Source organism: Actinia tenebrosa, unplaced genomic scaffold, assembly GCF_029948245.1.
Source record: "Actinia tenebrosa isolate PJP-AT-01 unplaced genomic scaffold, QUT_ActTen_1.0 PGA_scaffold13__45_contigs__length_12533684, whole genome shotgun sequence".
NCBI lineage: Eukaryota > Metazoa > Cnidaria > Anthozoa > Actiniaria > Actiniidae > Actinia > Actinia tenebrosa.
Window position 1 is genome coordinate 8442597 of NW_028292573.1, and position 25729 is coordinate 8468325.

Genomic DNA, 25729 nt, shown 5'->3' on the forward strand with positions numbered 1-25729 from the left:
AGCTATTCTTGGATCTTGGAATGACGAATAATTGTTGAATATTTACATCATTCCTAGCTTCCAAGAAAACCTTTTTTTAAAAGCTGTTGTGAAAGTCATAGTTATGATAACGTGAGTATCAGGCTCTCTTGGGGGGAGGGGGGAGAAACTCAAATGATATATGATAAGCGTGATCCTCATCGCATGACCAAATTCAATTTCTATTTCTATTTCACTATGTATGCTTTGACTCGCACTCAGCACTGACAACAAAAAAGCACAAACACACTTCAAGTTCTAAGCAAAAAATGGCTCCAAAGGTTCTACCACAAACATTGAGTCATCGATGTTCAAGAAGTTTAATGTGGGGAATAATCTTCTGTACTATTGTGAGCAGAATAGTGGGTTTGTTTCTGCATACCGTGTGGATTTGTGACTGTTTCTTCAGAGAGTTTAAGATTGGAGTTCAATGCCAAACATTTTCTCTTTACCCGAACCCAGAAATAATTTCTGCGATCTGGCTCATAATTGTCAGCTTTACATCTTTATTTCTGATCTCCTACGCAAGGCGTTTGCCTGAATTTCCAAGCTTCAAATCAATTACCAGCCATCTTTTTGGAAAGAAGTACTTCTACAAGCTTTGTGTCACTTTCATAATGGTAATTATATACGATTTGATTACCATTCTTGGCGGAGAAGTTAAAGTACTAAAAAGAACTATCGTATATTATCTTTATATGCTCGAACACACCACTTCTTTTTTCCTAATATTTACGTTAAACTTCGTTCCAAAGTTCGTCAACAATACAGCCTCGCAAAGTAGATTGAAAACTGTTGTTTATAAGATAACTTTGCTCGTTTATTCCATCGAAAATTATGTCATATACGCACTAGGGACTATTATAGCTGCGTATAAACTGGTAGCAGTTCAATCCTGTGGTTTGAAACATTTTGAAAACCAGTACAACATATCTCGAATGTGGGAAAGTGCTGTGGGAAACACGGTCTGTCACGATGCTACATCTGTTGCTATGTTATTGCTTCTATTAAATTCCATTTCTCTCCGTCATACTCTAGGAGAGTTTTTTTTGACTAAAATCTTCCGAGAAAATGTCGATGTTTTCGACATACCGTTGAAACCAAACACTCTACAAGAAACGGTGGGCATTTTTGCAGAAGAAAATAGGGAAAATACTCGTTTGTTGAATCAATGGTAGGTAACAAGGTACGAGAACTATCAGAAATGGACGAATTGTGAAAGATTAGAAAGAAAGGGAAAGATCAAAAAGATAAGAAAGGAGAAAACGTATACAGTCGATCCCAAAAACGTTGTCCAAGTGAAAAGAGGTTTATAGGACAATAAATGTCACGTGTTCCATTAAATATTCAGTTTTACGCGCGTGGATTTTTTAAATTAGCATACTGATGCAAAAGTAAATTACAGTATTGAAAACTGAATCTGAAAGATGCCGCGGGCTTTCTCGGATGATTTAAGGTGGAGAATGGTATACCAACATTTGTTTTATGCAAAAACATACCAGGAGATGGCCGCTAATCTGTTTCTAAGTCCTAAAACGGTCAAACGGACGTCTACACTAGTGGAGACATTAATCCTTGGCCCGTCGGTCGACCTCTTCAAACAGGAACACTTTTTCCGCATGAAGAGTATATCGTCATCGAGTGTCTTCTAGAACATCCTGAAATGCAATTGAATGAAATAGCGTCGAAAATATTCAATACAACTGGCTCTGCTTTTAGTGCCCAAACATTATGCAGAACGGTCCACAGGCTTGGATTCACGCGCAAGAAGGTATGGTACGTGCAGATTGGTTTGCTCATTACTCAGTCTTGCAGAACGTTCTCTAAGTCTGGTAAGGCTTTCACTAGCTCAGAACGTAGCTCTGAAACGATCTCTAACACTGGAAAATTGGGTAAACGTCTTACAACGTAGCTAGACTTCTTCTTGGAGTCCAAAACCCGAACTTCTAAAGTCGAAAGAAATTGTTTTGAATTACCCGCCGTCGACATTTTCTGCCACGCATATGATGCAGCACGTTCAGATTCCTAGTTCCACACGCGCGTAAAACTGAATATTTAATGAGACACGTGACTTTATTGTCCTATAAACCTCTTTTCACTTGGACAACGTTTTTGGGATCGACTGTATATCTTATTAAGAAAAACCAGATAAAGAATGAAGAAAGCATGGCAGAAAGAAGCAGGGAGGAAGGAGGGAAGAAAAGAAGAAAGGAAGCAAGTCTTGCATGTATATAGATTTTCTCTGAAATATTTTGGGTAACTTTCGGTTTATAACTCTTAATTGTAAATAAGTCAATAGTCGGAATCCACAATCCCTAAATTTATTGCGATGCCCAGGAATATCCAACTTAAAAAAATATTCTTTCCAGTAAATCACGTCTTCTTGCCTCAAAACTCCCAAAACTAAATAAGAGACAGATATTCTGAATGTTCCATTGAAAGATTGAGTTAGTTTTCTCCGAGAGTCACGAACTTGGGTCGGCGAAAAATTTGCTATGCGATAGAAGTGGCCATAATAACCGGACTACACCGGAATAAATTATTATTTCCTATTCGAATTCGTTGTTTAATTGGTGGTGAAATATTACATTTTTCAAACTTTCTGACGAATTTTGACGAATGTTTTGCATGAGAACAAAATGAATATATGAACAAATTATCTCTGTGAGTGACGTGTAACCAACTAAAATGTAATTCAAAACCTTGGTTCAGATGAATAATACTTTTTAACCTGGAAAAACATGATTTTAAAGCAAAATTCTCTAGCAACACCCTTCCTTGTGATGCACTCTACTTTTTAAAAGTGTTGAATTTGTTTGTTAAAAAAGAAAACTAGTTTCGGAACACTTGTTTTGTAGCTCATTAACTTGGTTAAAAATGCATGAGATGAATAAATTATCTCTGAGTGACGTTGAAGCCACTAAAATGTTAGAAACCTCTGCGATTTTTTTAGAATGCGGGAGTTCCGCTTTAGTTTTAAATATTTTACTTTCATTTTACACTCCTTCCGCATTACTCTAAGAAAAATTTATTAACAATTATTTTATTACTGTCTTGACATTTATTTACTATAATAAGCCTCTCATATTTTCGCAAATACTATTTACCTACTATACCTACATATTTAAAGAACTGAGAACAGTAACAAATAATACGTGGGTAAATGCTCGAAGGAAATGAAATTATTTCATTATTTCTACTACCACAAACAAAATTTTTAGATGTTAATAATATGGGGATTCCGACTTTTTAGCTGACTTTTGTTTTTGTTTTTTTTTTTTTTGCTGACGACAATCTAAAGTACTGTAGAATGCCTCTTAATACCTCCGATTGGAAGCAAGGCACCCCACGGTAGAATCTAACAACCATCAAACTTGGAAGGCAAAACATTACGTTATATAAACATCATGTCTTTTTGAAAAAGTTCTTCGAAGATCTTAATAATAACTATTAAAATAATATAAAATATATACTTAGTAGCCTGCGTAGCCAGGCTCTGGGGGGAATGGGAACGACCCTGGCTGCGCAGCCTCCACGGTGACATTGTGTCTTTGATATTTCTTTTGGACTTGATAACTTAGAAACCATTTCCCTTATAGAAGAACTAGTGCTGTTGAATAAACTTAAACAGACGACGGGTAACTTAGGACGGGGAGAGGGGTCACTTCAAATGCTGCGTACGTCAAAGCCACAAATCAGCCATTCCAAAGTTGAGGAAAAACTGGGTCGAGTTGGCATTGCAGTGCATTGTGGGGCTGTTCTTGGGGAAATAATTCCAAGATGGCGGCTATTTCATCGCTTAAAACAAGCCCACAATGCACTGCAATGGCAACTCGACTCAATTTTTCCCGTAACCTCGGAATGGCTAATTTAGTTATACTTATCATGTTTTAAAGCTATTTCTCCCGAAGGAGGGTAGACAGGAAAGCATTTTGTCCTTAGACATCCATTCATCAACCTCTCAGTCTTTTTTCTTGGAGTGAAAACATTAACTGTCGCAAATGACTGGACAAGATAATGCAATATTGATGGAGTATTTGAATTATACATGAAATGCGACCCATAGTACTTTTACAGTGCAATATTTTTTTTGATTTTATGTGGGGTAGGTGGCTTAGACTTCCGCTAGTTAGCTTTGCCAAGGTCAATTTTCTTTTGAATTGCTCGCGAGGAATGGTAAATCATAGAGTCAACTAAACCAGCAACTGAAAAATAACATTTCAAAATATCATTAGAAAACAATATCATATACAGTACTTTAGTCTGCCAGTAAGTCAGTCAGTAAGTCAATTACTCAATCATTCAGTCAGTCAATACATGTAGGTCAATCAATCATTCAGTCAGTCATTCAGTCAGGTCATTCCGTTGCCCAGCCGGTCAGTCAGTTATTCAGTTGGTCAGGTCAGTTATTCTGATAACACACGAAGACAAACACACGAAGCAGGCAGGCAGACAGACAGAAAGACAGTCAGACAGGCATACAGACAAGCAGACAGACAGACAGTCAGACAGACAGACAGAGAGCTCTGTCAGCAGGGAAGGATCATGAGAACATACCTGTAAAAATACCACCTATAATGGCACATACTCCAGTTAAAAAGTGCATAAATGACCTGAAACAATGGGGGGAAAATCTGTTAATATTGTGATTACGATAGAAAGTGAAATCTGCAAACCTGTGATGGTCAATATCTAACAGATGATAGTGCAATTAGTATCAGCTAAAATGTTTTATCACACATTTAGGGTCGATATCTGTGGAATAGGGCGGAGAATAAAAACCATATCAGATACGATATCACTTCACGACAAACTGTAAGCTGAAAATTTTATCATTTCATCGCCCTTAAATGTGTAACACTCGTTTTCCATATAGAGGATATTACATGGGCGCGCGGATATACGAATTTTATCTTCGAGTGTTCAATTGATATCTCACGAGTGAGATATCTAAATTGAACACGAGAAGATAAAATTCGTATCTCCAAGCGGCCATGTAATGTTCTGTTTATTATATAGATATCGATGAAACTTAAATAAAACAAAAGCTCAAAAATTCTTTATTAAAATGGCAAGCCGATTCAACAGCGATATCTTCACGTGTGAAAGATATGGTATCTTCCACTGGTGAAAGATATCAAGTTTTCGACAATAGAGAAAACCTGGTATTTCATCGATATATATATAATAAATCATATTACTCACTCGCTCGTGGAAAATTATAATTTCGGGTGGTAGGGGGGTCCTTGACAAAGTTCCTCCGTGGGGGGAGGGGGGAAGGGGTTAGAAGTAATTTCTGGAACTACATACTAAGAGTGATACAATCGATGTACTCCACTGATCAATCAGCAATCAAAGTAAATGGACACATTTCTCCGACATTTTCCTGTTATATGGGTGTTAAACAAGGCTGTATGCTGAGCCCTACGTTATTTAATTTATATCTTCACGATCTGCCTGACTCATTAAATTCGTGTAACAACAATGATGTAATGTTGAATGGCAAACCGATTAGTACTCTTTTATATGCAGATGACCTGGTTCTGTTCTCTAAATCTGCTAAAGGGCTTCAGAAATATCTCGACAAGCTAGAGGCATTTTGTGAACAATCAGGCTTAACAGTTAATATAACAAAGACAAAAGTGATGGTTTTCAATAATACAGGGAAGACAATGAATAACTTCCAATTCTATTTGAACAAATCTAAACTAGAAAACGTTAAATCATATAAATATTTAGGATTAAATTTTACAACCTTTGGAAACTTTACGTTTGCAAAACAAGAATTAAAAAAAGCTGCATTAAAGGCACTATTTCAGATGAAAAAACAAATGGGTGAATTTTTCACATCCAATATCAAATTAACTATAAAACTGTTTGACTCGCTTGTTACACCAATACTTCTATACGCAAGTGAGATATGGGGTATCGAAACATTAAGCACCAAAGACCAAGAGCCCATGGAACTTGTTCATTTGAAATTTTGCAAAATGCTCCTCAAGGTGACAAAGAATGCTAGTAACCTTGCATGCAGAGCTGAGTTAGGAAGGTTTCCGCTAAAATGCAAAGCATGCAGTAGAAGCTTTAAATTCTGGCATAAAATTATAAAGTCGGAACTACACCCAAAAAAACTTTCAGCCGAAGTCTACCAAGATATTAAAAATGAAACTAAAAAAGCCTTTTGGAGCATAAAAATTAAAACTACTTTAGAACAACTCGGATTGGGGATAATTTGGATGAAACAAAAGGAACTTTCTCCAAGATGGTATGAATATGGAAAAATAATAACCCAAAGAATATATGACATTGAGAGGCAAATTTTATGGAGTAATCTCCACAATGATGAAAGAAAAGACGACAGACATAAAAATAAACTCAGAGTCTTTCGTCAGTTCAAAACGGATTATAACTTTGAAGAATATTTAAGTCAAGTCACCAATATTAAGCACAGAGTGGCGCTTACAAAATTAAGAATTAGTAACCATAAGCTCGAAGTAGAAACGGGGAGGTATAAGAGGCCTTATCTCATTTACGATGAAAGGATTTGCCCAGTGTGTAAGTCGGGAGTAGAAAACGAAAAACACTTTCTAGTTTGGTGTCCACTATATGACTCTCATAGAAACGACTTAAGAGAGTTCATAGAAAAAAACACCAGCATTAATTTCAACAATATGAGCGCTGACAGTCGTTTTATGTTCTTAATCAATTCAAAATCAGCGTCTCTACAAAGAGCCATATCAGCATACATTCATCAATGTATGCTGATACGTGAAAATGAATTAAGAAAATTACCTAATACATAGTATATATATATACCTATAATATATTTGGAATCAAACACTCATGTACTATTAGTATAAGGTGCCAAATAAAATTGTATTGTATTGTATTATTGTATTATTAAAATATATTTCTAAAGGACCCTTAAAATTCTAACACCTAATCTTGCGCAATTCTCCTTCAAGTCACAATCAATTGACCACAAGAAGTAATCATTACCTTCTACTCTCCGTGTATTGTACCATCATGGGGGAGAATTCATAGAGAACAAAAACACCTAAAAATAGCAAAATATACTATTAAATTATAAAGTCTAATTAGAATTGAGGTTCCTTGGGCATATCTAATCAAAGGTGACAATTTTATCTGTAACTTGCACGTAGTATGTCTTTGTGATTTAATCTACTTCTTTAAAGAGTGTCGAATTTTTTTGTGAAAAAATAAAGCTAGTTTTGAACACTTGTTTTGTAGCTCATTAACTTGGTTAAAAATGCATGTGAGATGAATAAATTATCTCTGTGAGTGACGTTGAAGCCACTAAAATGTTAGAAACCTCTGCGATTTCTTTTAGAATGGAGTTGCGTTTTAGTTTAAAATATTTCACTTTCATTTAACACTCCTTCCGCATTACCGTCTAAGAAAATTTTATCAAAAATTATTTTATTACTGTCTTGCATTTATGTGTATTTTATGTTTGTGATGAAGTATTATCAGTAAATGGCTTAGAACTATAACTAATTCTGACTAGTTGAGGAAAGACACGATAAGAGTAGCCAATTGGGAAGTCTAAATGGTGACCGCATCTGCTTAATAGAGGTCAAATTTACAGTTATATGGGAAGCGATTTTTGGGAATAAAATAAATGACCACTTAATAGAGGTATAAAAAAATATTTATTTAAGTGTCTAGTCGTTCTAGCGCTTGCGCACTAATTGGGGACACTTTTCGCTCACACGCGCTATCACTTCATTCAATATTCTATGCACACAACGCTCAACTCACATGTTGATTTTGATGGAGAGAGGAAACCGGAGAACCCGGAGAAAACCCTCGTAGCATAGGAGAGAACAACACATCAAACAAACTCAATTTACATGTGGCGACCGCAGGGCTCGAACCAGCGACCCGACCCGTTGGACTCACAGCGGTAAAAGACGACGTGTTAGTCGCGAACGCCACCCATGCTACCCATTATAACTGAAACATGGTGTGGAATTGTTGCAATGATGTGTCACTGTGACTCGCTGCCTATACTAAAACTATCTGGAGTTGTCTAGTATTTCTAGTGGGGGTCGAGATGTTTGTGTAGTTTACCTGGGAGGCCATGTTCTCCTGTTCTCTGTCTGACGGTCCTGCGATGTTTGGTGACAGAAAACTGATGCGTGTGGAGAATCTGCAAAGAACAGAAATGATGTTCAAAACAGGATGCAAGAATGGAGAAGAGTCGGCTGAGCCAAACATGCCCACACCACACGACATGTGGCAATCAATGTGATAGAGACCTTTTTTTAACACCTTGGACAATTATTCACATGTATCTATCATTGCAAGCTTGCCGTTCGTCTCGCATCGATGCAAAGGCATGGCCATCTTTTAAGATGGCGCAGGGAACTGTGTAAGGGACTATAAGCTAAATAAACATCTGAAGTAACTACATTTTTTAAACACCTTGGACAATTATTCACATGTCTCTATCATTGCAAATTTGCCGTTTGTCTCGCTTTGATGCAAAGGCACGGCTACCTTTCAAGATAGAGCAGGGAACTGTGAAAGGGACTATTAGCTAAAAAGAAATATGTGCAGTAGTAACTACATTAGGGCCCATTGGGAATACTCAAGTGTTATTATATTTTCTTTTGCACAAAAAACCAGAGGTACCAACACCATCCTTGATTCCCCTTTGAACACACAGCTTTGCTTACAAGTCTGGGTGCGCAGACACTCTCTGCATGACAGATTGGAAAATATATTGCATGGCAACACCTACCTCACCACCAAGTTTGCGATATGTTGTTGGCACAATTTTAACAAAATATTGGTACATGGACCCAGCTACAAATGATAAAAATATCATATCAATATCATACAAAAATATGATAACAGAAAACAGTGACTGCCACATACCACATGTGGCAAATGTTCCAACGTTAAACGTTTTTCATACTTTCATCAATAAAAAAAAAAAATAGCGCAGCGCAACCGTGACGTCATAAAAACGAAGACAAAGGCGAAATTCGGACAAACAAACTTACATGGGTTATTATTGTAACTTTAAGTAAAAATAATAAAATCGGTTCGTATAATCCTCGTAGCGGTTAAACAGAATGCAATGTTTGTCCGAATCTTAAGGCTATTTTTAGAATCAGTGCGCTGCGCTATTGGGGGCCATCAAGCTTGTTTTGGAGAAAATTCACATGGTATTTTAGCACTAATTTCTTTAGAAACTCGAGAAATTGTAGATCCTACTAATAAAAAACTTTCAATGTTAAACTTTTTTAAAAAACGTGGAAAACGTGTAAAATATTAAGTAGATAAACATAAAAGTTAGTAAAAAGAAAAATGGGGGTCACCAACTTGTAAGAGTTTTGGGAAGTTTTCTTGATATTTGGCTCATGTAATGAATCATATCATTTCAATGAGCACATGCGCCTGAAATAATGCGTAGAAAGCTGCTGGAATAAACAATGCCTTCAAACGTCCTCAAGGTAGCTGAGTTCGAAGTATGTAACTTACATTCTTCTGCTGGGACCAATGTGTTGTCTAATGGGTATTCTTTTCCTGGGTAGTCATGACCAAATGATAAATGATTGATACGATGGGTGAGGTTGAACTACAAGAAAGATAATCCAACAATATAACAAACACCAAGGTAACGGTTTGTTTTTTTCAAAACAAAAAGGAAAACATATTCAGTATAGCATTTCTAAATACAGCCCTAATGCTTGACAGTGAGCTTTAAGCTGATGAAAGTATCTGAATCTCATTATCTGCTCCAAATCCCCGCGGGGGGGGGGGGGGGTACTCCCACATATGGACTATACGGGGATGATCTGCTGAACAGGGTATGGTTTTTCGAGCTTCTTGTCATAAACAGGGTATGCGATTTCACTCAAGTACCAAGTTCTTCCTGAGTTTCCCATCATATTCATTTTCTACTTTCATATTGACTGAAACTAGTTATTATGGTCGTAAAAAAATAATACGCGAGATGACATGATAATTGAAACAGGAACTCAGTGCAATTAATTATATCTTTTGTCAAAAACAGGGTCTACAAATTTTAGACTTTTTATCATGGACAGGGTACCCCTTTCAGAATCCCAGCGGAACAGCCCTACCCAAATTCTGGCGGAGTACCCCCTCCCCCCAGGTCCAAATCGCTGAATGGTGGTCAAACACTGACAACCATGTGCTGTCAGCCAGAAAGAACCTCATTGCTAGATTTCTGTCAGCTGATAAATATTCTCTGAACCTCATTAAAGTGAATAATAAATAACCTTTGTATATGGAAAGGGGTGAACATGTTCAACTTTAAGCCCGCACAACAATACACGTGCTTACCTTAGTTTCTCCAAAAGGCTGCAAATCATGCACTGTTAAATGGTATGGAATACATTGGAAAACAAATTGTTAGAACAAAATAAACTAGACTAGTGAGTAGAACAGTTTGAAGAAGTTTGTCTGAGTGTTTGTGGAGCACAAGACATGGAAACAATTGAGCAGGTGTATATTACATCATTGCCGCCATCTTGGTTGACGATAACAAAGCATTCCTCATTAGCTTCTTTTGTTAGATCAACCAAGATGGAGGCTGTTTCATTGTTATTCATATCTCAAGGGATTTTGAGTCACATGGTTGCACACACTCTATAGAGCATGCGAATGTTACGTCATTGCCGCCATCTTGGTTGACGATAACAAAGCATTCCTCATTAGCTTCTCTAGTTAGATCAACCAACATGGCGACTGTTTCATTGTTATTCATATCTGAAGGGATTTTGAGTCACATAGTTGCACACACTCTATAGTAGTGTCTTGAACACAATTTCTCATGCTCATTAATAATTCATGAGTAAACCAGCCAATCAATGGACTATTTTTGGGTCACATGATGTTACTTGAAACCTGGTAAATTCCTGTGAAAGGAAAGCATTCAGTCTGGCTCGAAGTTGAATAATTAATGAGCATGAGAAGTCATTTCAAAGCCTCCAATATATCCCGACTGGACAGGATTTCAAGTCCACGCAATTAGTGGAACTAATTGCTTAGACTTGAAATCTCGTCTAGTCCTCATCGTCGGCTTTGAAATATTACGTAATAAATAGGTTTACTAAAGGAAAGGAATGGATAAAAAAGAAAAGAAAAGAAATGGAAAGAAAATCCAGCCCACTTATAACCTATAATGTTTTAGGTTCTATTTATTATATAATATATCCAAACATGAGTTTTTGAATTTGTTTTTTTAAATTTTTTATAAGGTTTAAAATTATTGATTTTATCATGCCATAGTATTGACTTTTATTAGACAGTATTACAGCTGTGGCACAGCACTTTACTTTATGTCTTTAAAACCCAATGAATTGACATTTTTAAAATTAATTTTAGATTTTTTAAAGGAGTTTTATCCTTTAGATTATTATTTGAATTTAATACTTTTAACTTATTTTGAAACTTTGTTTGTGATTCAAAGAAAGCTGTTTAGGATTTTTGATTTCAAATTTATGGTTAGGACTGACAAAATCAGGTGAGAAGGATCTGAATGGATCTATTTGAAGTTGGAATTTTATTAGAACTTATTAATAAATTTAAATCATAAAAGTCCAGTTATGTTCTGATTATAATTAGGATGTTGGTAGGTTGTCAGTAGGATGTTGGTAGGTTGTCAGTAGGGTGTTTGGTAGGTTGTCAGTAGGGTGTTGGTAGGTTGTCAGTAGGGTGTTGGTAGGTTGTCAGTAGGGTGTTGGTAGGTTGTCAGTAGGGTGTTGGTAGGTTGTCTGTAGGGCGTTAGTAGATTGCCAGTAGGGTGTTGGTAGGTTGTCAGTAGGGTGTTGGTAGGTTGTCAGTAGGGTGTTGGTGGGTTGTCAGTAGGGTGTTGGTATGTTGTCTGTAGGGTGTTGGTAGGGTGTCAGTAGGGTGTTGGTAGGTGGTCAGTAGGGTGTTGGTAGGTTGTCAGTAGGGTGTTGGTAGGTTGCGAGTAGGGTGTTGGTAGGTTGTCAGTAGGGTGTTGGTAGGTTGTCAGTAGGGTGTTGGTAGGTCTTCAGTAGGGTGTTGGTAGGTCTTCAGTAGGGTGTTGGTAGGTTGTCTGTAGGGTGTTGGTAGGGTGTTGGTAGGTGGTCAGTAGGGTGTTCGTGGGTTGTCAGTAGGGTGTGGGTAGGTTGTCAGTAGGGTGTGGGTAGGTTGCCAGTAGGGTGTCGGCAGGTCACCAGTAGGGTGTCGGCAGGTCACCAGTAGGGTGTCGGCAGGTCACCAGTAGGGTGTCGGCAGGTCACCAGTAGGGTGTCGGTAGGTCGCCAGTAGGGTGTTGGTAGGTTGCCAGTAGGATGTTGATAGGTTGTCAGTAATAGGGTGTCAGCAATTAGACTTATCAGTTAGACGACATAAAAGCGCGTGCCCATGGCGATATAGACGCACGAGAGAGAATATAAAGAATGATTAACAAGCGAAAGAGTGCCACGAGGCGAAGCCGAGTGACACTCTAGCTTGTTAAGAGTTCTTTATATTTTCTCAAGTGCGTCTATATCGCCATAGGCGAGCGCTTTTTTGTCGTCTAACTGATTTATAATATGACCAAAAATCTACCTGTGCGACCCATGGGCAAATAGTTCATAGGCATTTCAGCCAATCAGAGCGCGCGTTATATCACACATCTCGCTCGTGCGTGCGCTATTGACGCCATCGGGTTTGAAAATTTAGAGAAAAAAGGCGAGCGTCCGTTGAGATCAGCGTGCGCAAGCGTGCAGCCCATGAGGAAATAGTTCATTGGTTTTTGGCCAATCAGAGCGGGCGTAATAATCTAGTTATATTATAATTTTTCATTGGTCACAGTCAATCATCTTTTTCATCATCCAAGTCCCTTCTTGGCTGTTATGTACAGCCATTTTAGTGTTCCCATCACTTGTGTCATTAAACAGAGTGAATTATTATTATACTAGTGCTGATACTTACAATTCATTGATATTACATTGCCCCCTGATTTAAGCTTGAGTATAGATACTGTGCAGGCATAAAAGACCCCTGTTAGATAACCCTACACCATGCATTAACATGAGTTACTGTGCAAGGATTGACCTGTTAAACCCTATGTCATACTAGATAGATGACCCTACACCATGAATGTGTGCGATACTGTGCAAGGATTGACCTGTTAAACCCTATGTCATACTAGATAGATGACCCTACACCATGAATGTGTGCGATACTGTGCAAGGATTGACCTGTTAAATCCTATGCCATTCAGATAAGAGCCCTGTTAGATAACCCTACACCGTTCATTAATCTGAGTTACTGTGCAAGGATAGACATGTTAAACCCTATCTCATTCAGATAAGACCCCTGTTAGATAACCCTACACCATGCATTAACGTGAGTTACTGTGCAAGGATAGACATGTTAAACCCTATCTCATTCAGATAAGACCCCTGTTAGATAACCCTACACCATGCATTAACGTGAGTTACTGTGCAAGGATAGACATGTTAAACCCTATGTCATTCAGATAAGACCCCTGTTAGATAACCCTACACCATGCATTAATGTGAGTTACTGTGCAAGGATCGACATGTTAAACCCTATGTATGTCATTCAGATGAGACGGTCCCTGTTAGATAACCCTACACCATCCATTAAAGTGAGTTACTGTGCAAGGATCGACATGTTAAACCCTATGTCATTCAGATAAGAGCCCTGTTAGATAACCCTACACCAATAATATGTGTGATACAGTGCAAGCAAACACAAGACCTGTTTAACACAATACCATCAAAGTGTGAGAAATATTGAAAGGACAGAACATACATGTAGCAAGTAAGGGTAAATAATGGCTAGAAGTAGGGTATGTTGATTAGTGGGTTACTCATGTTTCCTGTCAAACAGCAATCTGGCATTTGCTGTTTCAATTGGCATGCACTACATGCATGTGCTAATAACACGCAAAGGAGCATTAATGCATCAAATTTAAGTAGGTTTTGGTGGATGTCAATCAAAGTGTTTCCATGACATCGTCAGGGAACACAAAGTTTTCAATAGCACAAGCATATGGAATGTCATGGGTGCGTGCGACAAAGTAGGTACTAATTGGATATCAATCAAAGATTGATTCAAGAAGCAAGAGAAACACTTGGCTACGCCTGGTGTTCCTAAGCTTGCTTCTCATTTGCTCTACAGCGTGTTTATATCACAGTACAGAGACACATGCACGTTTTATATTCCTTAATGAGAAAGTGTCTAGGAATTAAGTAAATTAACGTTTAATTATATTTCTTTATTTTATTATGAATTTGTCTTAAGTTTTGTTTTTTTTCCAAAGTCTTGGCTTTATATGTTTTTAGGTTTTTAGGTTTTTTTAATTATGTGAATCATAAGGATTTAAATTTTATTGGATTTAAAGTTTAAACGTTTTAATGGATTACCCTGCTTTCATTGCTACTGTATGTGATTGAGATAAAAGTTGCAGCATGGCAATTCGATCGGTAATAGTTGAATTTTGTCTAAATAGTATCCCTCCCCCACTAAACTCCACTTTTCACCTTCCTAGAATTCTCTGTTTAAAGAGGTGAGCACTTGGTATGGTTTCAATAGGTGTGTGTATTCATTGAGGGTCCAAACCCTGATCCTATCAGAGACTACATGTATGTGCTACTCAAGATACATCAATCACTGATTACAACTCTAAGGATTGAAAATGTTGAATAAGACGTTCTTGACAAAAAACTAATGTAACTGAATTTTATGTATAGATAAAAAAATAACCAAAGGGGTGCAACCCCCCCTCCCCCACAGTACACGCTATGTACAGGTACTTGCTCTTTCCCTCAGGATGAGCGCTCTTACTATCAATATTCAATGTGAAATAAATCTGTAAATGAACTAGGAGGCACCCCCCAGTACACACTATGTAATAGAGTACCCTGACTCTAGCTCCCATACTCAGGATGAGTGCTTGTGCTATTAATGAAGTAAAATCCATCTGTTTAATAACATTAAAGTGATGGGTAGATATTTATTTAACAACTTCTTACCATGGATGTGGTGTTGTTGGAAGCTCTTCCCAGGTGCAAAGTGAAAATTCCCAGCAACCTGTTTTGAAATGATGACGTTGAAGTGAGTGATGAGTGAGATATAAGCAGCAGTCAATGGACTCTTTCTTTATTATATAATATCTTAGTTGAGAGAGGGTGACATGTCACAATAGCAAAATATTACGCCAAGCAAATGGAACCGTTAAGTCTAAAGCACAGCACGCTCATTTTTCCCTCTTGCATCAAGCAACCATTAGGTCAAAGGCACAGAGCGCACATTGCGGCGCAGGTTATCATATGGGCTCAAGCTTACTCATATTATGTACAGCAGTAAATAATATAACAATGAAAAATAAGTGCTCCCCATCACAGTAACATCACTAACGCTGCATGGAACTCTTGCCCAATCAAATTTTATTCATTAGACTAAGTACCATAGACCTAAGCACTAACACAATCAAAACACAGCAAGGCATAAACCAGACCAATCACATTGCATGGGAATTTACTCTCCATTTAATCAAATGCCCAAGCATGGCATAAACACAGCATGGATGACGTGGACACAGTCACACCAATGTCACGGCACTGCCAGACCAATCACAGTTCAATAGCGACAAAAAAATCCCCCAATAAAAATTCTAGAAAACATCACAGCAAGTGCAAGGCAATGCCTTTTTCTCAGTCATCCAAAAAACTGCTCTAAAGAAGATTACAGTCATTGTCTCCAAGAATCACTTTTTGTCTTTACTATCACAATTATTATCATCGTTTCCATTATAATTAGCACCATCACCATCATCATCAGTCATCATCATCAGTCATCATCAGTCATCATCATCATTATCAGTCATCATCATCATTATCAGTCATCATCATCATCAGCATCATTATCAGTCATCATCATCATTATCAGTCATCATCATCATCAGCATCATTATCAGTCATCATCAGTCATCATCATCATTATCAGTCATCATCATCATCAGCATCATTATCAGTCATCATCATCATTATCAGTCATCATCATCATCAGCATCATTATCAGTCATCATCAGTCATCATCATCATTATCAGTCATCATCATTATTAGTCATATCAATTCCACCATTGACATCAAACATCAATATCACCATTATATGTCACTATCATCATCATTATCAGTCATCAATCATCATCATCATATAATCAGTCATGTTATCATCATTAGTCATCATAATCATGAATCACCAAGATCATCAGTATTATTGGTCAACACAATCATCAGTCATCATCATCATCATCACCACCATCATCATCATCAGTCATCAGTCATCATCATTAGTCAACACCATCATTACAGTCATATCCTTTACAGCACAATGCAAAATAGCAGGACCAAATTTAATATGTTTACATACTTCTAAGCACAGGCTTTTGGCTACCAAACAGGCTTTAATATGCCTTAGTTGGAAAAACCAGCCAGCTTCGCATCAAAGTAGGTTGGTTTAACATGTGCATTGAAGTATGCTAATACAATAAATATATTCATGCTTTTGCGCATTGTGCTGTAACATTCCCAGCAGTGTACTGTATGACTAGACCTTACAGACCTTATTGACTTCTAAGTAACCATAGACCTGACATCCTTCATTCTTCTGCTCCTGTAGCTTGTCCTTCCATCCTTCTCTTACACACTAACAAGACAAAATAACAACATTATTTGCTTGTGTGCCACAGATTGAATAAAAATTCAAATTGTTGGGCTTCAAGGAGTAAGTAAAGTAATGATGCCGACACTTGAAAAAAATAAAAAAATAAAGTAATAAAATAAATAAAGTAGAATAGAATAGAATAGAATAGAATAGAATAGAATAGAATAGAATAGAATAGAATAGAATAGAATAGAATAGAATAGAATAGAATAGAATAGAATAGAATAGAATAGAATGTGATGTTGAGTCCAGGAATCACACCCTAGACCCCAGAGGCGAAAGGTGAGTGTACTACCCCTACACCACCCTTGATTCACTAATGTATGTGATGCCGACCCGAAACATGACTCAAACAAAATATCTTATTTTTAAAGAAATTAACAATAGACTAAGATCATGGGGAAACTTTGTTGTTTATGCCAACTAACCTGCTTTACATCATCTATGCTGGATAATGCCCACCCTTTTCTTCTGTATGCGTCCCTCACTTCTTCGCAAGTATTACAACATCTAAAATAACAGGCAGGGCATCACTTTGTATTACATTGATAAAATAATTAAACAACATTTGTACTGTATTAATTATTAAGTAGAACCAACCATGTTATAGACCCCTTGCACTGAGTCACGAGAGGAATAGTTCTGGGGGACAAAACAATGGATTTTTTTGCATAAGAAAAGATGGCCTATTGTTTTATCCCCCAGAGCAATATTCCCCTAGGAAATCAATGCAAGGGGTCAATACTTCAAGCAACATGTAGTTGGTTATGAAGAGCTTCTTTGTCCAGGTATTTGATGATAAACCAATGTTTTTAAACCTAGGTACTAGCTAAGCTAACTGGTTGGCTCAGTTTCTTGAGCATCAGATTTTTGTGCGGGGTCATGGTTCCAGCGTCAGCCCGACCAACCCTCAGAGTCTTAAAATAACTGAGGAGAAAGTGCTGCCTTCGTAATTACATCTACAAATGGTTTGACTTTTAATTGCCTTGGATGACCATTTTAAATGATGGTCCTGTCTCTCTTCTCACTTCATTATTCATTACCAATTTCAGAGGGACGTAAAAGAACCACAGAGGATGTACTGTAAAGAAACCCTGGCAGTGACCATCCTCAGTGCCTCCACTTCATACTAACCATCTCTCATGCTTGTAAATTGCATAAATGCAATCTGTCATTCACAACTCAATGTATAGTGCCTTTGGCTATATCTACACATAGAAAGGGCACTACTGTTTATAAATCATTATCATTAACTGGAATTTTCCTTACTTGCTATCAGGAGTTTCAGCACCGTAGCAGCTCTCACAGCGATTTGGATCAAGCTGAAATTGGAAATAAAAATCTCTTACAGTACCCCAAACATTATCTAGGGAAGCACTGGTGGCATGCGCTGCTAATGCGTCGCCTCTCACCAATGAGACCTGGGTTTGAGCTCTGTCAGGCTTGGTGTCGTATGTGAGTATAGAGTTGTTTGTTGGTTCTCTCCTGTGCTTCCAGGGTTTTTCCTCCGGATTCTCCAGGTTTTTCCTCCCTCCACGAAAATCAACTTGTAAATTCTAATTCAATCTACCGGCTGCCTTATCAGTTGGGTTGCAAGGCCTGTTAGGCATTAAGCTGTCCACCCAGGAGTGATAAACCATTAGATTAGATAGATCTTACTTAGATACAGTACATGGTATGTTTTCTCATCTTATCTTCAATTCTCTAAATTTACAATTGCATGAGATAGAAAATTTCAAAATGAGACAAATCCAAAATCCCTGTTGCTTAGAATTCGTCTCAAAGAGAATTTGTCGTGGAAACGTGCTTTGCTGCAACTTATGATAGACCTTTTTCGAATCCATAAAATTACTGCTGTACTAACTCTTTGATTAAAGACTCTCATTTAATGAGGGTTAGCCTCATTATGAATAGAGTGCATGCACTAAACCTGTGAATAATATTTTATACTAATTAGTAGTAATAATATTATTTATCCAGAATCCTTTGTTTCCTATTGTTTGATTATCGTTATTTAGTACTAAAAATTGGTATTTGTTTCACAGGTTTAGTGTGAGCACTCTATTTCAGTGCCAAAATATGGTATTCACAAAATACATGTACTGTACATGTACCATAAAGAATGCAAAACTTCAACAATACAAACAAGAGACTAATGAAGAATCTTTTATTAAATTCATCCAACATGGCAGCTATGAAAACCATTAATGTACACTGTAAAATACTTTGAAATTCGACGGACCTTCACTGGAACACATGCATATTCTGCACAAAATCGAGGCTAACCCTGAGCAACAAAGAACTCAAAACTGGAGTATTTAACTCAAGATACAGAAAATTTGGGGCAAAATTCCATATTGTACACAATGTAATACTGTACCAGAACTTACTTCTAATAGTTCTTTAGCTTGATGACTTTTGTCTCCAAGATCTAATATTAATAGATAAAATTAAAAAATATTAGTCATATGAGTATGAAATACTTAAGGCGTATTTTCGTATGTGTGTGTGTGTGTGGGGGGGGGGGGGGGGGGGGGGCAGGGGGGCAAAACCCTGTTTTCACCATTGATAAGATTCGAAACTGAAAAGACTACATAATAGGTGTTACAATTTGTATGTTTCTACAGTGCGAGGATGCCTCCTCTGACCCCTCTGGCTATGGGCTGTTAATGAAAATTGAAAAATTAGCATATGCAGTCAACATAGATGTTACATAGGTGTTACGATTTGAAGATTTCTACAGTGCGCGGAACTGTAGAAAACATTTTACATACAGTAGGACACCCTTGGGACCGTCACTTGGTGTTCATGTTTTCCACAAATGTGCAAAGGATAAAGTTTGATATTGAATGGTATACCTTCTTTCTCAGCTTTTTCATCTATGGGTTTACCATCCAGGTCAAGTCTTTTCTTCAGCATGTGACTTGCTACATCAATCTAAACAACACCAGAGTACTTGATGTTAACTATAGGTAGTTTATTCACACTTTCCCTACTGTATTTCAAGGACTTTTTGCTATGAAACATACAGCAGATACATTCACTAGAACCAAATGCGGGGCCATTCCCTACTGTATGACTGCAATGCCTGATGGTAAGGAACAGTGGAATACTGAATTTGATCAATAATACAATTTTCCTGCATTCTGATTGGTCATCACCACCCTCATCAAGATAGTTATCATTATCAACACTAGTCATCATTTCTAACACCATCATCATGATTGTTTTTATCATCATCATTGTCATCATCAGTCATCATCATCATCACCATGATTGTCATTATCATCATCATTGACATCAGTTATCATCATCATCATTAGCACCATCATCATCATCACAACCATCATCATCACCAGTATCGATCACCACTACCACCAACATCACCATCATCAAATGTTCATCATTATGACCATTACTATCATCAATGGCATCTCCAACAACACCATCATCATCATTTTCACCTAATTTACATCAGTAAATATACATTATTTCCTACAGCAGAAGAAATGCTACTAACTATAATACAATACCTGTTGTTCACCAGATACATCCATGGCATCAATACTCAAATCTATTGTAACAATACAAGACATATACAGTATTAAGATTTGACAGTCAATTTACTGAATTGCCCTTATTATACACCTAAATGCAAAACAACATACAGCTGGTTGAAAATGAGGCATCCGGGGGTCAAATTTATAAATTTACAGTATTTTCTTATAATTTGATGCTGCAAAATTGTTGTGTTCCTGAATGTAAGAAGAAAAGAAACAAGTGAACAAGTGAACAAGTGTATACTTTGCATTGACACCATATTATTTCTTTGCACTTGGCCCTGGATGCCTTGTTTTCATGTAATATACTCGGCCGTGCGCCGTTTTGGACTTAGGTGTATAACACTAAAGAAATGCTGTAACAATCTATTGAGAAACTCAGACTTAATTTGGACTGCAAGGGTGGCAAAATGGTAATGCACTTGGCTCTTGAAGAACCAACAAACAACTCTACTCACATACAACACCAAGTTTGGCAGGACTCGAACCCTAATTTTCTTGCCGATTTTTGCCGACCCTAATATTTTTTTAATTCCCAAATGCACCACAGGGTTCCCAGTAAGCTAATTTCCACTGTTGTATCAGTGGAAAAAAAATTCGACCTACACCACCGACCTACTGACCCCAATTATTTTTCTCATGCAACAGGAAACACACTTATTTTTTTTGTTTGGCCTGAAAGGTGAGCACTCTCCAGGTTTTCTGGTTTTCCTACCTCTAGGGACAAGCTAAATTCTAATTTGATCCTGACTATGATCATATAAAATTCATAAAATTTAAAGGTTGTAAACTAGAATAAGAAGAACAGATAACATGGAATACTTACAGACACATGGTAATTTTGAAAAGCTTATATCAACATTAATTTTAAGTTTTTGTCCTCTGGTAGTATCTACAAATAGTTCTGGTGTTACCTACAGATTAAGTATAAAGATAATATTAAATAATTAGATGGTATAATAAATATGATAATAAAATGTCTGAGATATAGTATGCATACTAATAAACCTTTCCCAAATGTCCTTGACTGATCATGACTTTAAGTTAAGGATGAACTTACAGTATATAGTATATAGTATATAGCTTACCTCTGTAGTCAAATAATAGTTTAATTCTGATACAAACAATAGGAACATCAATACTCCACTAATAAATGTGACTGCAAACAAATGAAAAAAACCATTGTCTTAATACGAAGTATTATATATAATTAGCTATTCCATAGTCATAGAAATTCCTTGCACTGTGGGGCTGTGTTATGTGGGGCTGTGTTATGTGGGGCTATGTTGGGGGGGTGCTTCATCAGTCAGTTGACATTCCTGACATTTCTGTGGTTTTACATATTCTGTGAAATCAGACATTCCAACAGCTTTTAAATAGACCTCCTCAGCTTGGCATAATGTTGTCCCATTTCAGACCACTGGTCATTACCTTGAGAATAATATTCTTTGTTTGAGTTGCATCCATATTCATGTGTCTTCTCATGCACAACCGTTCAACAAAGAAATGATACTCTAGGGAATAACACGTGGTCTGAAATGGGAAAACATTACTTCAGAGCCGAGGAGGTCTATTGGTTTTTTCACTGACCACCAGTCAAGAACATAAAAGGTACCAACTGAATATTTTTGATTGACGGCAGAGAAAAAATTTCAGCGTGCAGCTCGTAACTACCGAGTTAGCAGAATATAGAAAACACAGTAAAAAACGAAAGAAATCTGAGAATTAACGGGACAATTTGGTTTCCTTTTCCTTATTTTCTTTTATTTTTCTCTATCAGCAATCAAAAAAGATGCCATGTGCATAATAAAAAGTCCCCTAAGACAGCCACCTGATGCAACACATTCTGAGTTAACAGCTAAGTTCACATAACCACAAACCCCCTAAATCAAGCACCAGTGTCAAAATGAACAAATAAATTATTAGTCAGGTGAAGTTTCAGCTCAAAATATTTGACTAATAAGAATTGACATGAAGTATTGACTTGAAAGTTTTAGTACGGCTTGTGAGGAGCAGTGACGTGTATATTAATGGTTTTCACAGCCACGTCACTGAAAATACTTTGAATTCCACAGACCTTTACTGGAAAACATGAATATTCTACACAAAAACGAGGACAACCCTGAGCAACCCAAGCTTATTGCTTATTAAGAGTTGAATCACAAGGACTCATCAGGGAATATTTTTACTACAACAATTACTACAACTACCATAATCCCTTGCGAACTTTCTCATGATAAAAAACAATAATTAAGAATTACTGGGAATTTGTAAAACTTTCCTAAATTTCGTAGTCTTACTTTCTGCAAACGATATACAATTTCCAGAATACATTTTTCAAAATACGAATATTAAAGCTCATAATAACAGCGCACTGTTTCCTTCAGCTGCAGCCCAAACAAAACACAATTTTGCTGGTTTTACCAACAATATTTGTATCAATAAAAATATCAAACACAACTCGGAAAATACAGCTGTAAGACCGTCTACTATTTAACGCATACAAAGAATCCACATAAATGAATGCAGTTGTTTGTTCAGGTTACATTTTTTTAAGTTGAAAAAGAGGTTTTCATTTGCAGACTTTTGCCACGTCGACAAAGTATAAAAACTCACAACACAAGAAGAAAGGTTTCGAATAATAGTGTTTATATTCGAAAAGTAATTCCAAACTACAATACCACGTTTACAATAAACCCCCAATACTTGTAGTAAGGAAATTAGGCATACATTGAAGAGGTTAAGTGGAGGAAATGAGGTTAAATAGTTGAGTAAAGTTGGAGTTTTTCTGAGAGAGTTGAAATAATAAGAGGAACTTCTTACCAGCAGCGCCACCAAAAGTCTTAATTCTGAAATCTTCTAGAGTCTTTGGATAAGCGTCGAATCTCTTGAGAGTTGTAAAAAGGTCCTTACTTTGCATTTTGAATGGTAAAAAATGTCTATGAAGTCTAAAAACGTATTAATAAAGGTTGTTTGTGAATATCAGGACATTATTAAGGAAGCCGGTGGTGAAATGACGGACTGTGCATGCGTCGAGTAGGCTACCTATTCTCCCCTCCCCTCCCCTCCCCTACTAGATTGATTACACAGGAAACCCATATTTTTCTTCTTTTTCTTTTTCTTCTTCTTCCTTTCTTATTTCGTTATTTTCTTTTTACGTTTAATTCTGTTTTAAGGAATTCTAATTATCTTTTTTGATTCTTCTAGTTTTTCTTCTTTTTTTTTTAAGCAAACAAAGGATAAACTGTCATTGGATTGTACGTAATACTGAGAATGATTGCTTAAAATCTTTTGCGGTCGGTCTAATTAGATCAAGCGCTCTCAAAAGACGACATTGAACTCTAAAACTGGCATACGGCTACTTAGGGAATGCATGTTTTTTTACTGGGGAGGCTGAGGGGAATTGCAGTGATATTTGTTAATTAATTATTGCCCTGATTGGTCGAAAACTGTGCTTTATTAGTGAACGGAGCACAGCGCTGACGCATCTGCGCGCGTTAAGTGCTTCTAGGTCCTGCGACCGTTTTTATTTTTGCGTAAATAAATTCAACTTCTTGAGTGCTTACGGCGCTAACTGCTTTTTTTACTGAACGGAGCACGGAAAAAGCTGTTTTATTTGTTAACTAAAATGCGAATCGTAACCCTCTCCTTTTACTCAGTAAGGAATTCATGACAATTAAGCAATGGTCAATGCTCTATTGATGGTGCACGCAAAAGTTGGGAGAGCACGATGGTAGCGTAAGAGTTGCACGAGATGGAGCCGAGTGTTTTATCAGAATGCTTTTAATTTTAGTATAGATTGACCAGTTAGTCTTCTTTTTAGTTTTATCAGAATGCTCGCAATTTTCACCGAATTTTCTCAAATGTTGACGTCACCAGCGTGCTCCATACGAGTGCTCCATACATTTTTCTTCATAGGTGGTGAACCAATCAGAGCGCGCGTTATATCTTAGTTATGTTATAAATGACCGGTTTTTGTCAGGGTGGAGTTTCGCAAAGAGTTCAAATTTTTACTAATGCATGACTCTCCTTTTAAGCCCCAGCTACTACCCCAATAAAAACTTACCTATACTTATTGAGTAAAATACTAGACTGAAGCATGAAGTGCACAGCTGGGCATCGTCTTCACGTTCTGGGTTCAATATGCTTTTTTACACACATGATTTAATCGATTTTAAGAGCACATTTTGTGCCCACAAGAACTAACCAAACATACCGGAAGTCATTACTCAGATCCTTCAAATTAAGAGTATAAATAGGAAAAATTCACATTGGCCTGAACGGCAATGTGTTTGCGGTGGTATCGCCTACAGAGGACTTTGGCCCGACATGCTCTACGATCACAATACTCAATTGCCAACAGTGCGCAGCAGGATTAACCTTCATCACAATCAAAGCAAAGTAAGTCTTTAAGTGCAATTAATAAAAGGCGCTGCGCACGCTGGAACTTTTAACCCTGAAGTTGAAGAGTGTCAACAGCCTCTGCGAAGCAAGTCACCTTCCGTCCGACTGAAACTTGTGTCGCGAGAAAAATTTGTAGTTTTTGGTAGTTTTTTAATTTCAGTCAAAAAAAAAAAAAAAAAAAAAAGGAAGGAAGGAACTTGGAAAAAACAAAGCAAAACAAAACAAAAACTTGGAATTCGCCTTAGCAATCTGACGTAGCTCTGTCACATCAGAGTGTCATACTGTATGCTCCCCAGTTCCCTGAATGACGTGTAATTCAATCTCTGCTACAGCACATGGTCGCTTTGGTTTCACTTTAGGCCGAAGTGGCATATTTCCAATATCTGTGTCTGGAACTCAGTTTAAACAAGCCTATATCGCTTCGAAAGCGATGATGTTTCGGCCCGTTATCTATTTATTGTGTGGCATTGCGTGGCATTGCTGAATAAAGAATTTTGGTTTTGCTGTGGTAAATGATTGGGTCTCGTGTATTTTGAAAGTGGCAGACAAGAGCGATCTCGCGGAACACTTTCACGTTACAAAGTCTTACGCAAATTTCGATGGAAACATTTGTTATAAAATTCTCTTGGACGAAACACATCGTAATTAAGTTTTTTGAAGATTTTAGTGGTTGTTGCTTTGAAACATCGTAGTGTTTTGGGGGAAATCAGGACAACGTACATACATATAACGTCTCGCCGAACAAATGAGAGATCCGACAATAGATATAAACAATGATCGAGTATCGCAGAGAGCAGAGTACAAATTAAGTGCAAAATATTTTGGCACATGAGCATTACTGTACGCGCTATGTTGAATGTAGGATACTTTTTAAACCTTCATTCTGCTCTTTGACATTTATGGTAAATGTATTTAGCTCTTATATCGTAGCTTGAAGAAAATGCGAAAGTCTCAATTCCAACGAAAAGATACAAGGCTTGTCTTTGACCAGTGCGCCGTCACTTTTCAATAACTTACCTACTTGGCGACTTGGACC

General features: G+C 37.2%; 2 protein-coding genes across 3 annotated transcripts; one reads left to right on the top strand and one right to left on the bottom strand.

Moving 5' to 3' along the window:
• The first annotated feature begins 224 nt into the window (after positions 1-224).
• Positions 225-5503, top strand: LOC116292236 (uncharacterized). Its single transcript, XM_031699515.2, has one exon. It carries the CDS (start codon positions 288-290, stop codon positions 1194-1196), a length of 909 nt encoding a protein of 302 aa, XP_031555375.2. The 5' UTR covers positions 225-287; the 3' UTR covers positions 1197-5503.
• LOC116292309 (endoplasmic reticulum-Golgi intermediate compartment protein 3) lies at positions 3277-23297 on the bottom strand. Of its 2 annotated transcripts, XM_089028957.1 has the most exons (18): positions 23113-23297; positions 21378-21448; positions 21116-21203; positions 20263-20303; positions 19588-19666; positions 19120-19160; positions 17999-18051; positions 17158-17239; positions 16628-16711; positions 15036-15093; positions 12964-13011; positions 10360-10391; positions 9532-9628; positions 8786-8850; positions 8113-8191; positions 7018-7075; positions 4576-4631; positions 3277-4223 (listed from the first exon to the last, which is right to left on the bottom strand). In XM_089028957.1, the coding sequence occupies exons 1-18, from the start codon at positions 23207-23209 to the stop codon at positions 4144-4146; spliced, it is 1209 nt and encodes a 402-aa protein (XP_088885083.1). In that variant the 5' UTR covers positions 23210-23297; the 3' UTR covers positions 3277-4143. The 2 variants fall into 2 exon arrangements, with proteins under 2 accessions (XP_088885083.1, XP_088885084.1); XM_089028958.1 differs by lacking the exon at positions 12964-13011.
• Between the last annotated feature and the right edge of the window lie 2432 nt (positions 23298-25729).

What these genes read in the sequence shown, in the direction of transcription:
- LOC116292236 (XM_031699515.2), top strand. Translation starts at nt 288, where the DNA reads ATGGCTCCAAAGGTTCTACCACAAACATTGAGTCATCGATGTTCAAGA.
- LOC116292309 (XM_089028957.1), bottom strand. Translation starts at nt 23,209, where the DNA reads ATGCAAAGTAAGGACCTTTTTACAACTCTCAAGAGATTCGACGCTTAT. An exon ending in ATGTATCTGGTGAACAACAG is followed by an intron (nt 19,667 to 20,262) that starts GTATTGTATTAT and finishes GGTGTTGTTTAG; the next exon opens with ATTGATGTAGCAAGTCACAT. An exon ending in ATTGGTCCCAGCAGAAGAAT is followed by an intron (nt 8,851 to 9,531) that starts GTAAGTTACATA and finishes TATCATTTGTAG; the next exon opens with CTGGGTCCATGTACCAATAT.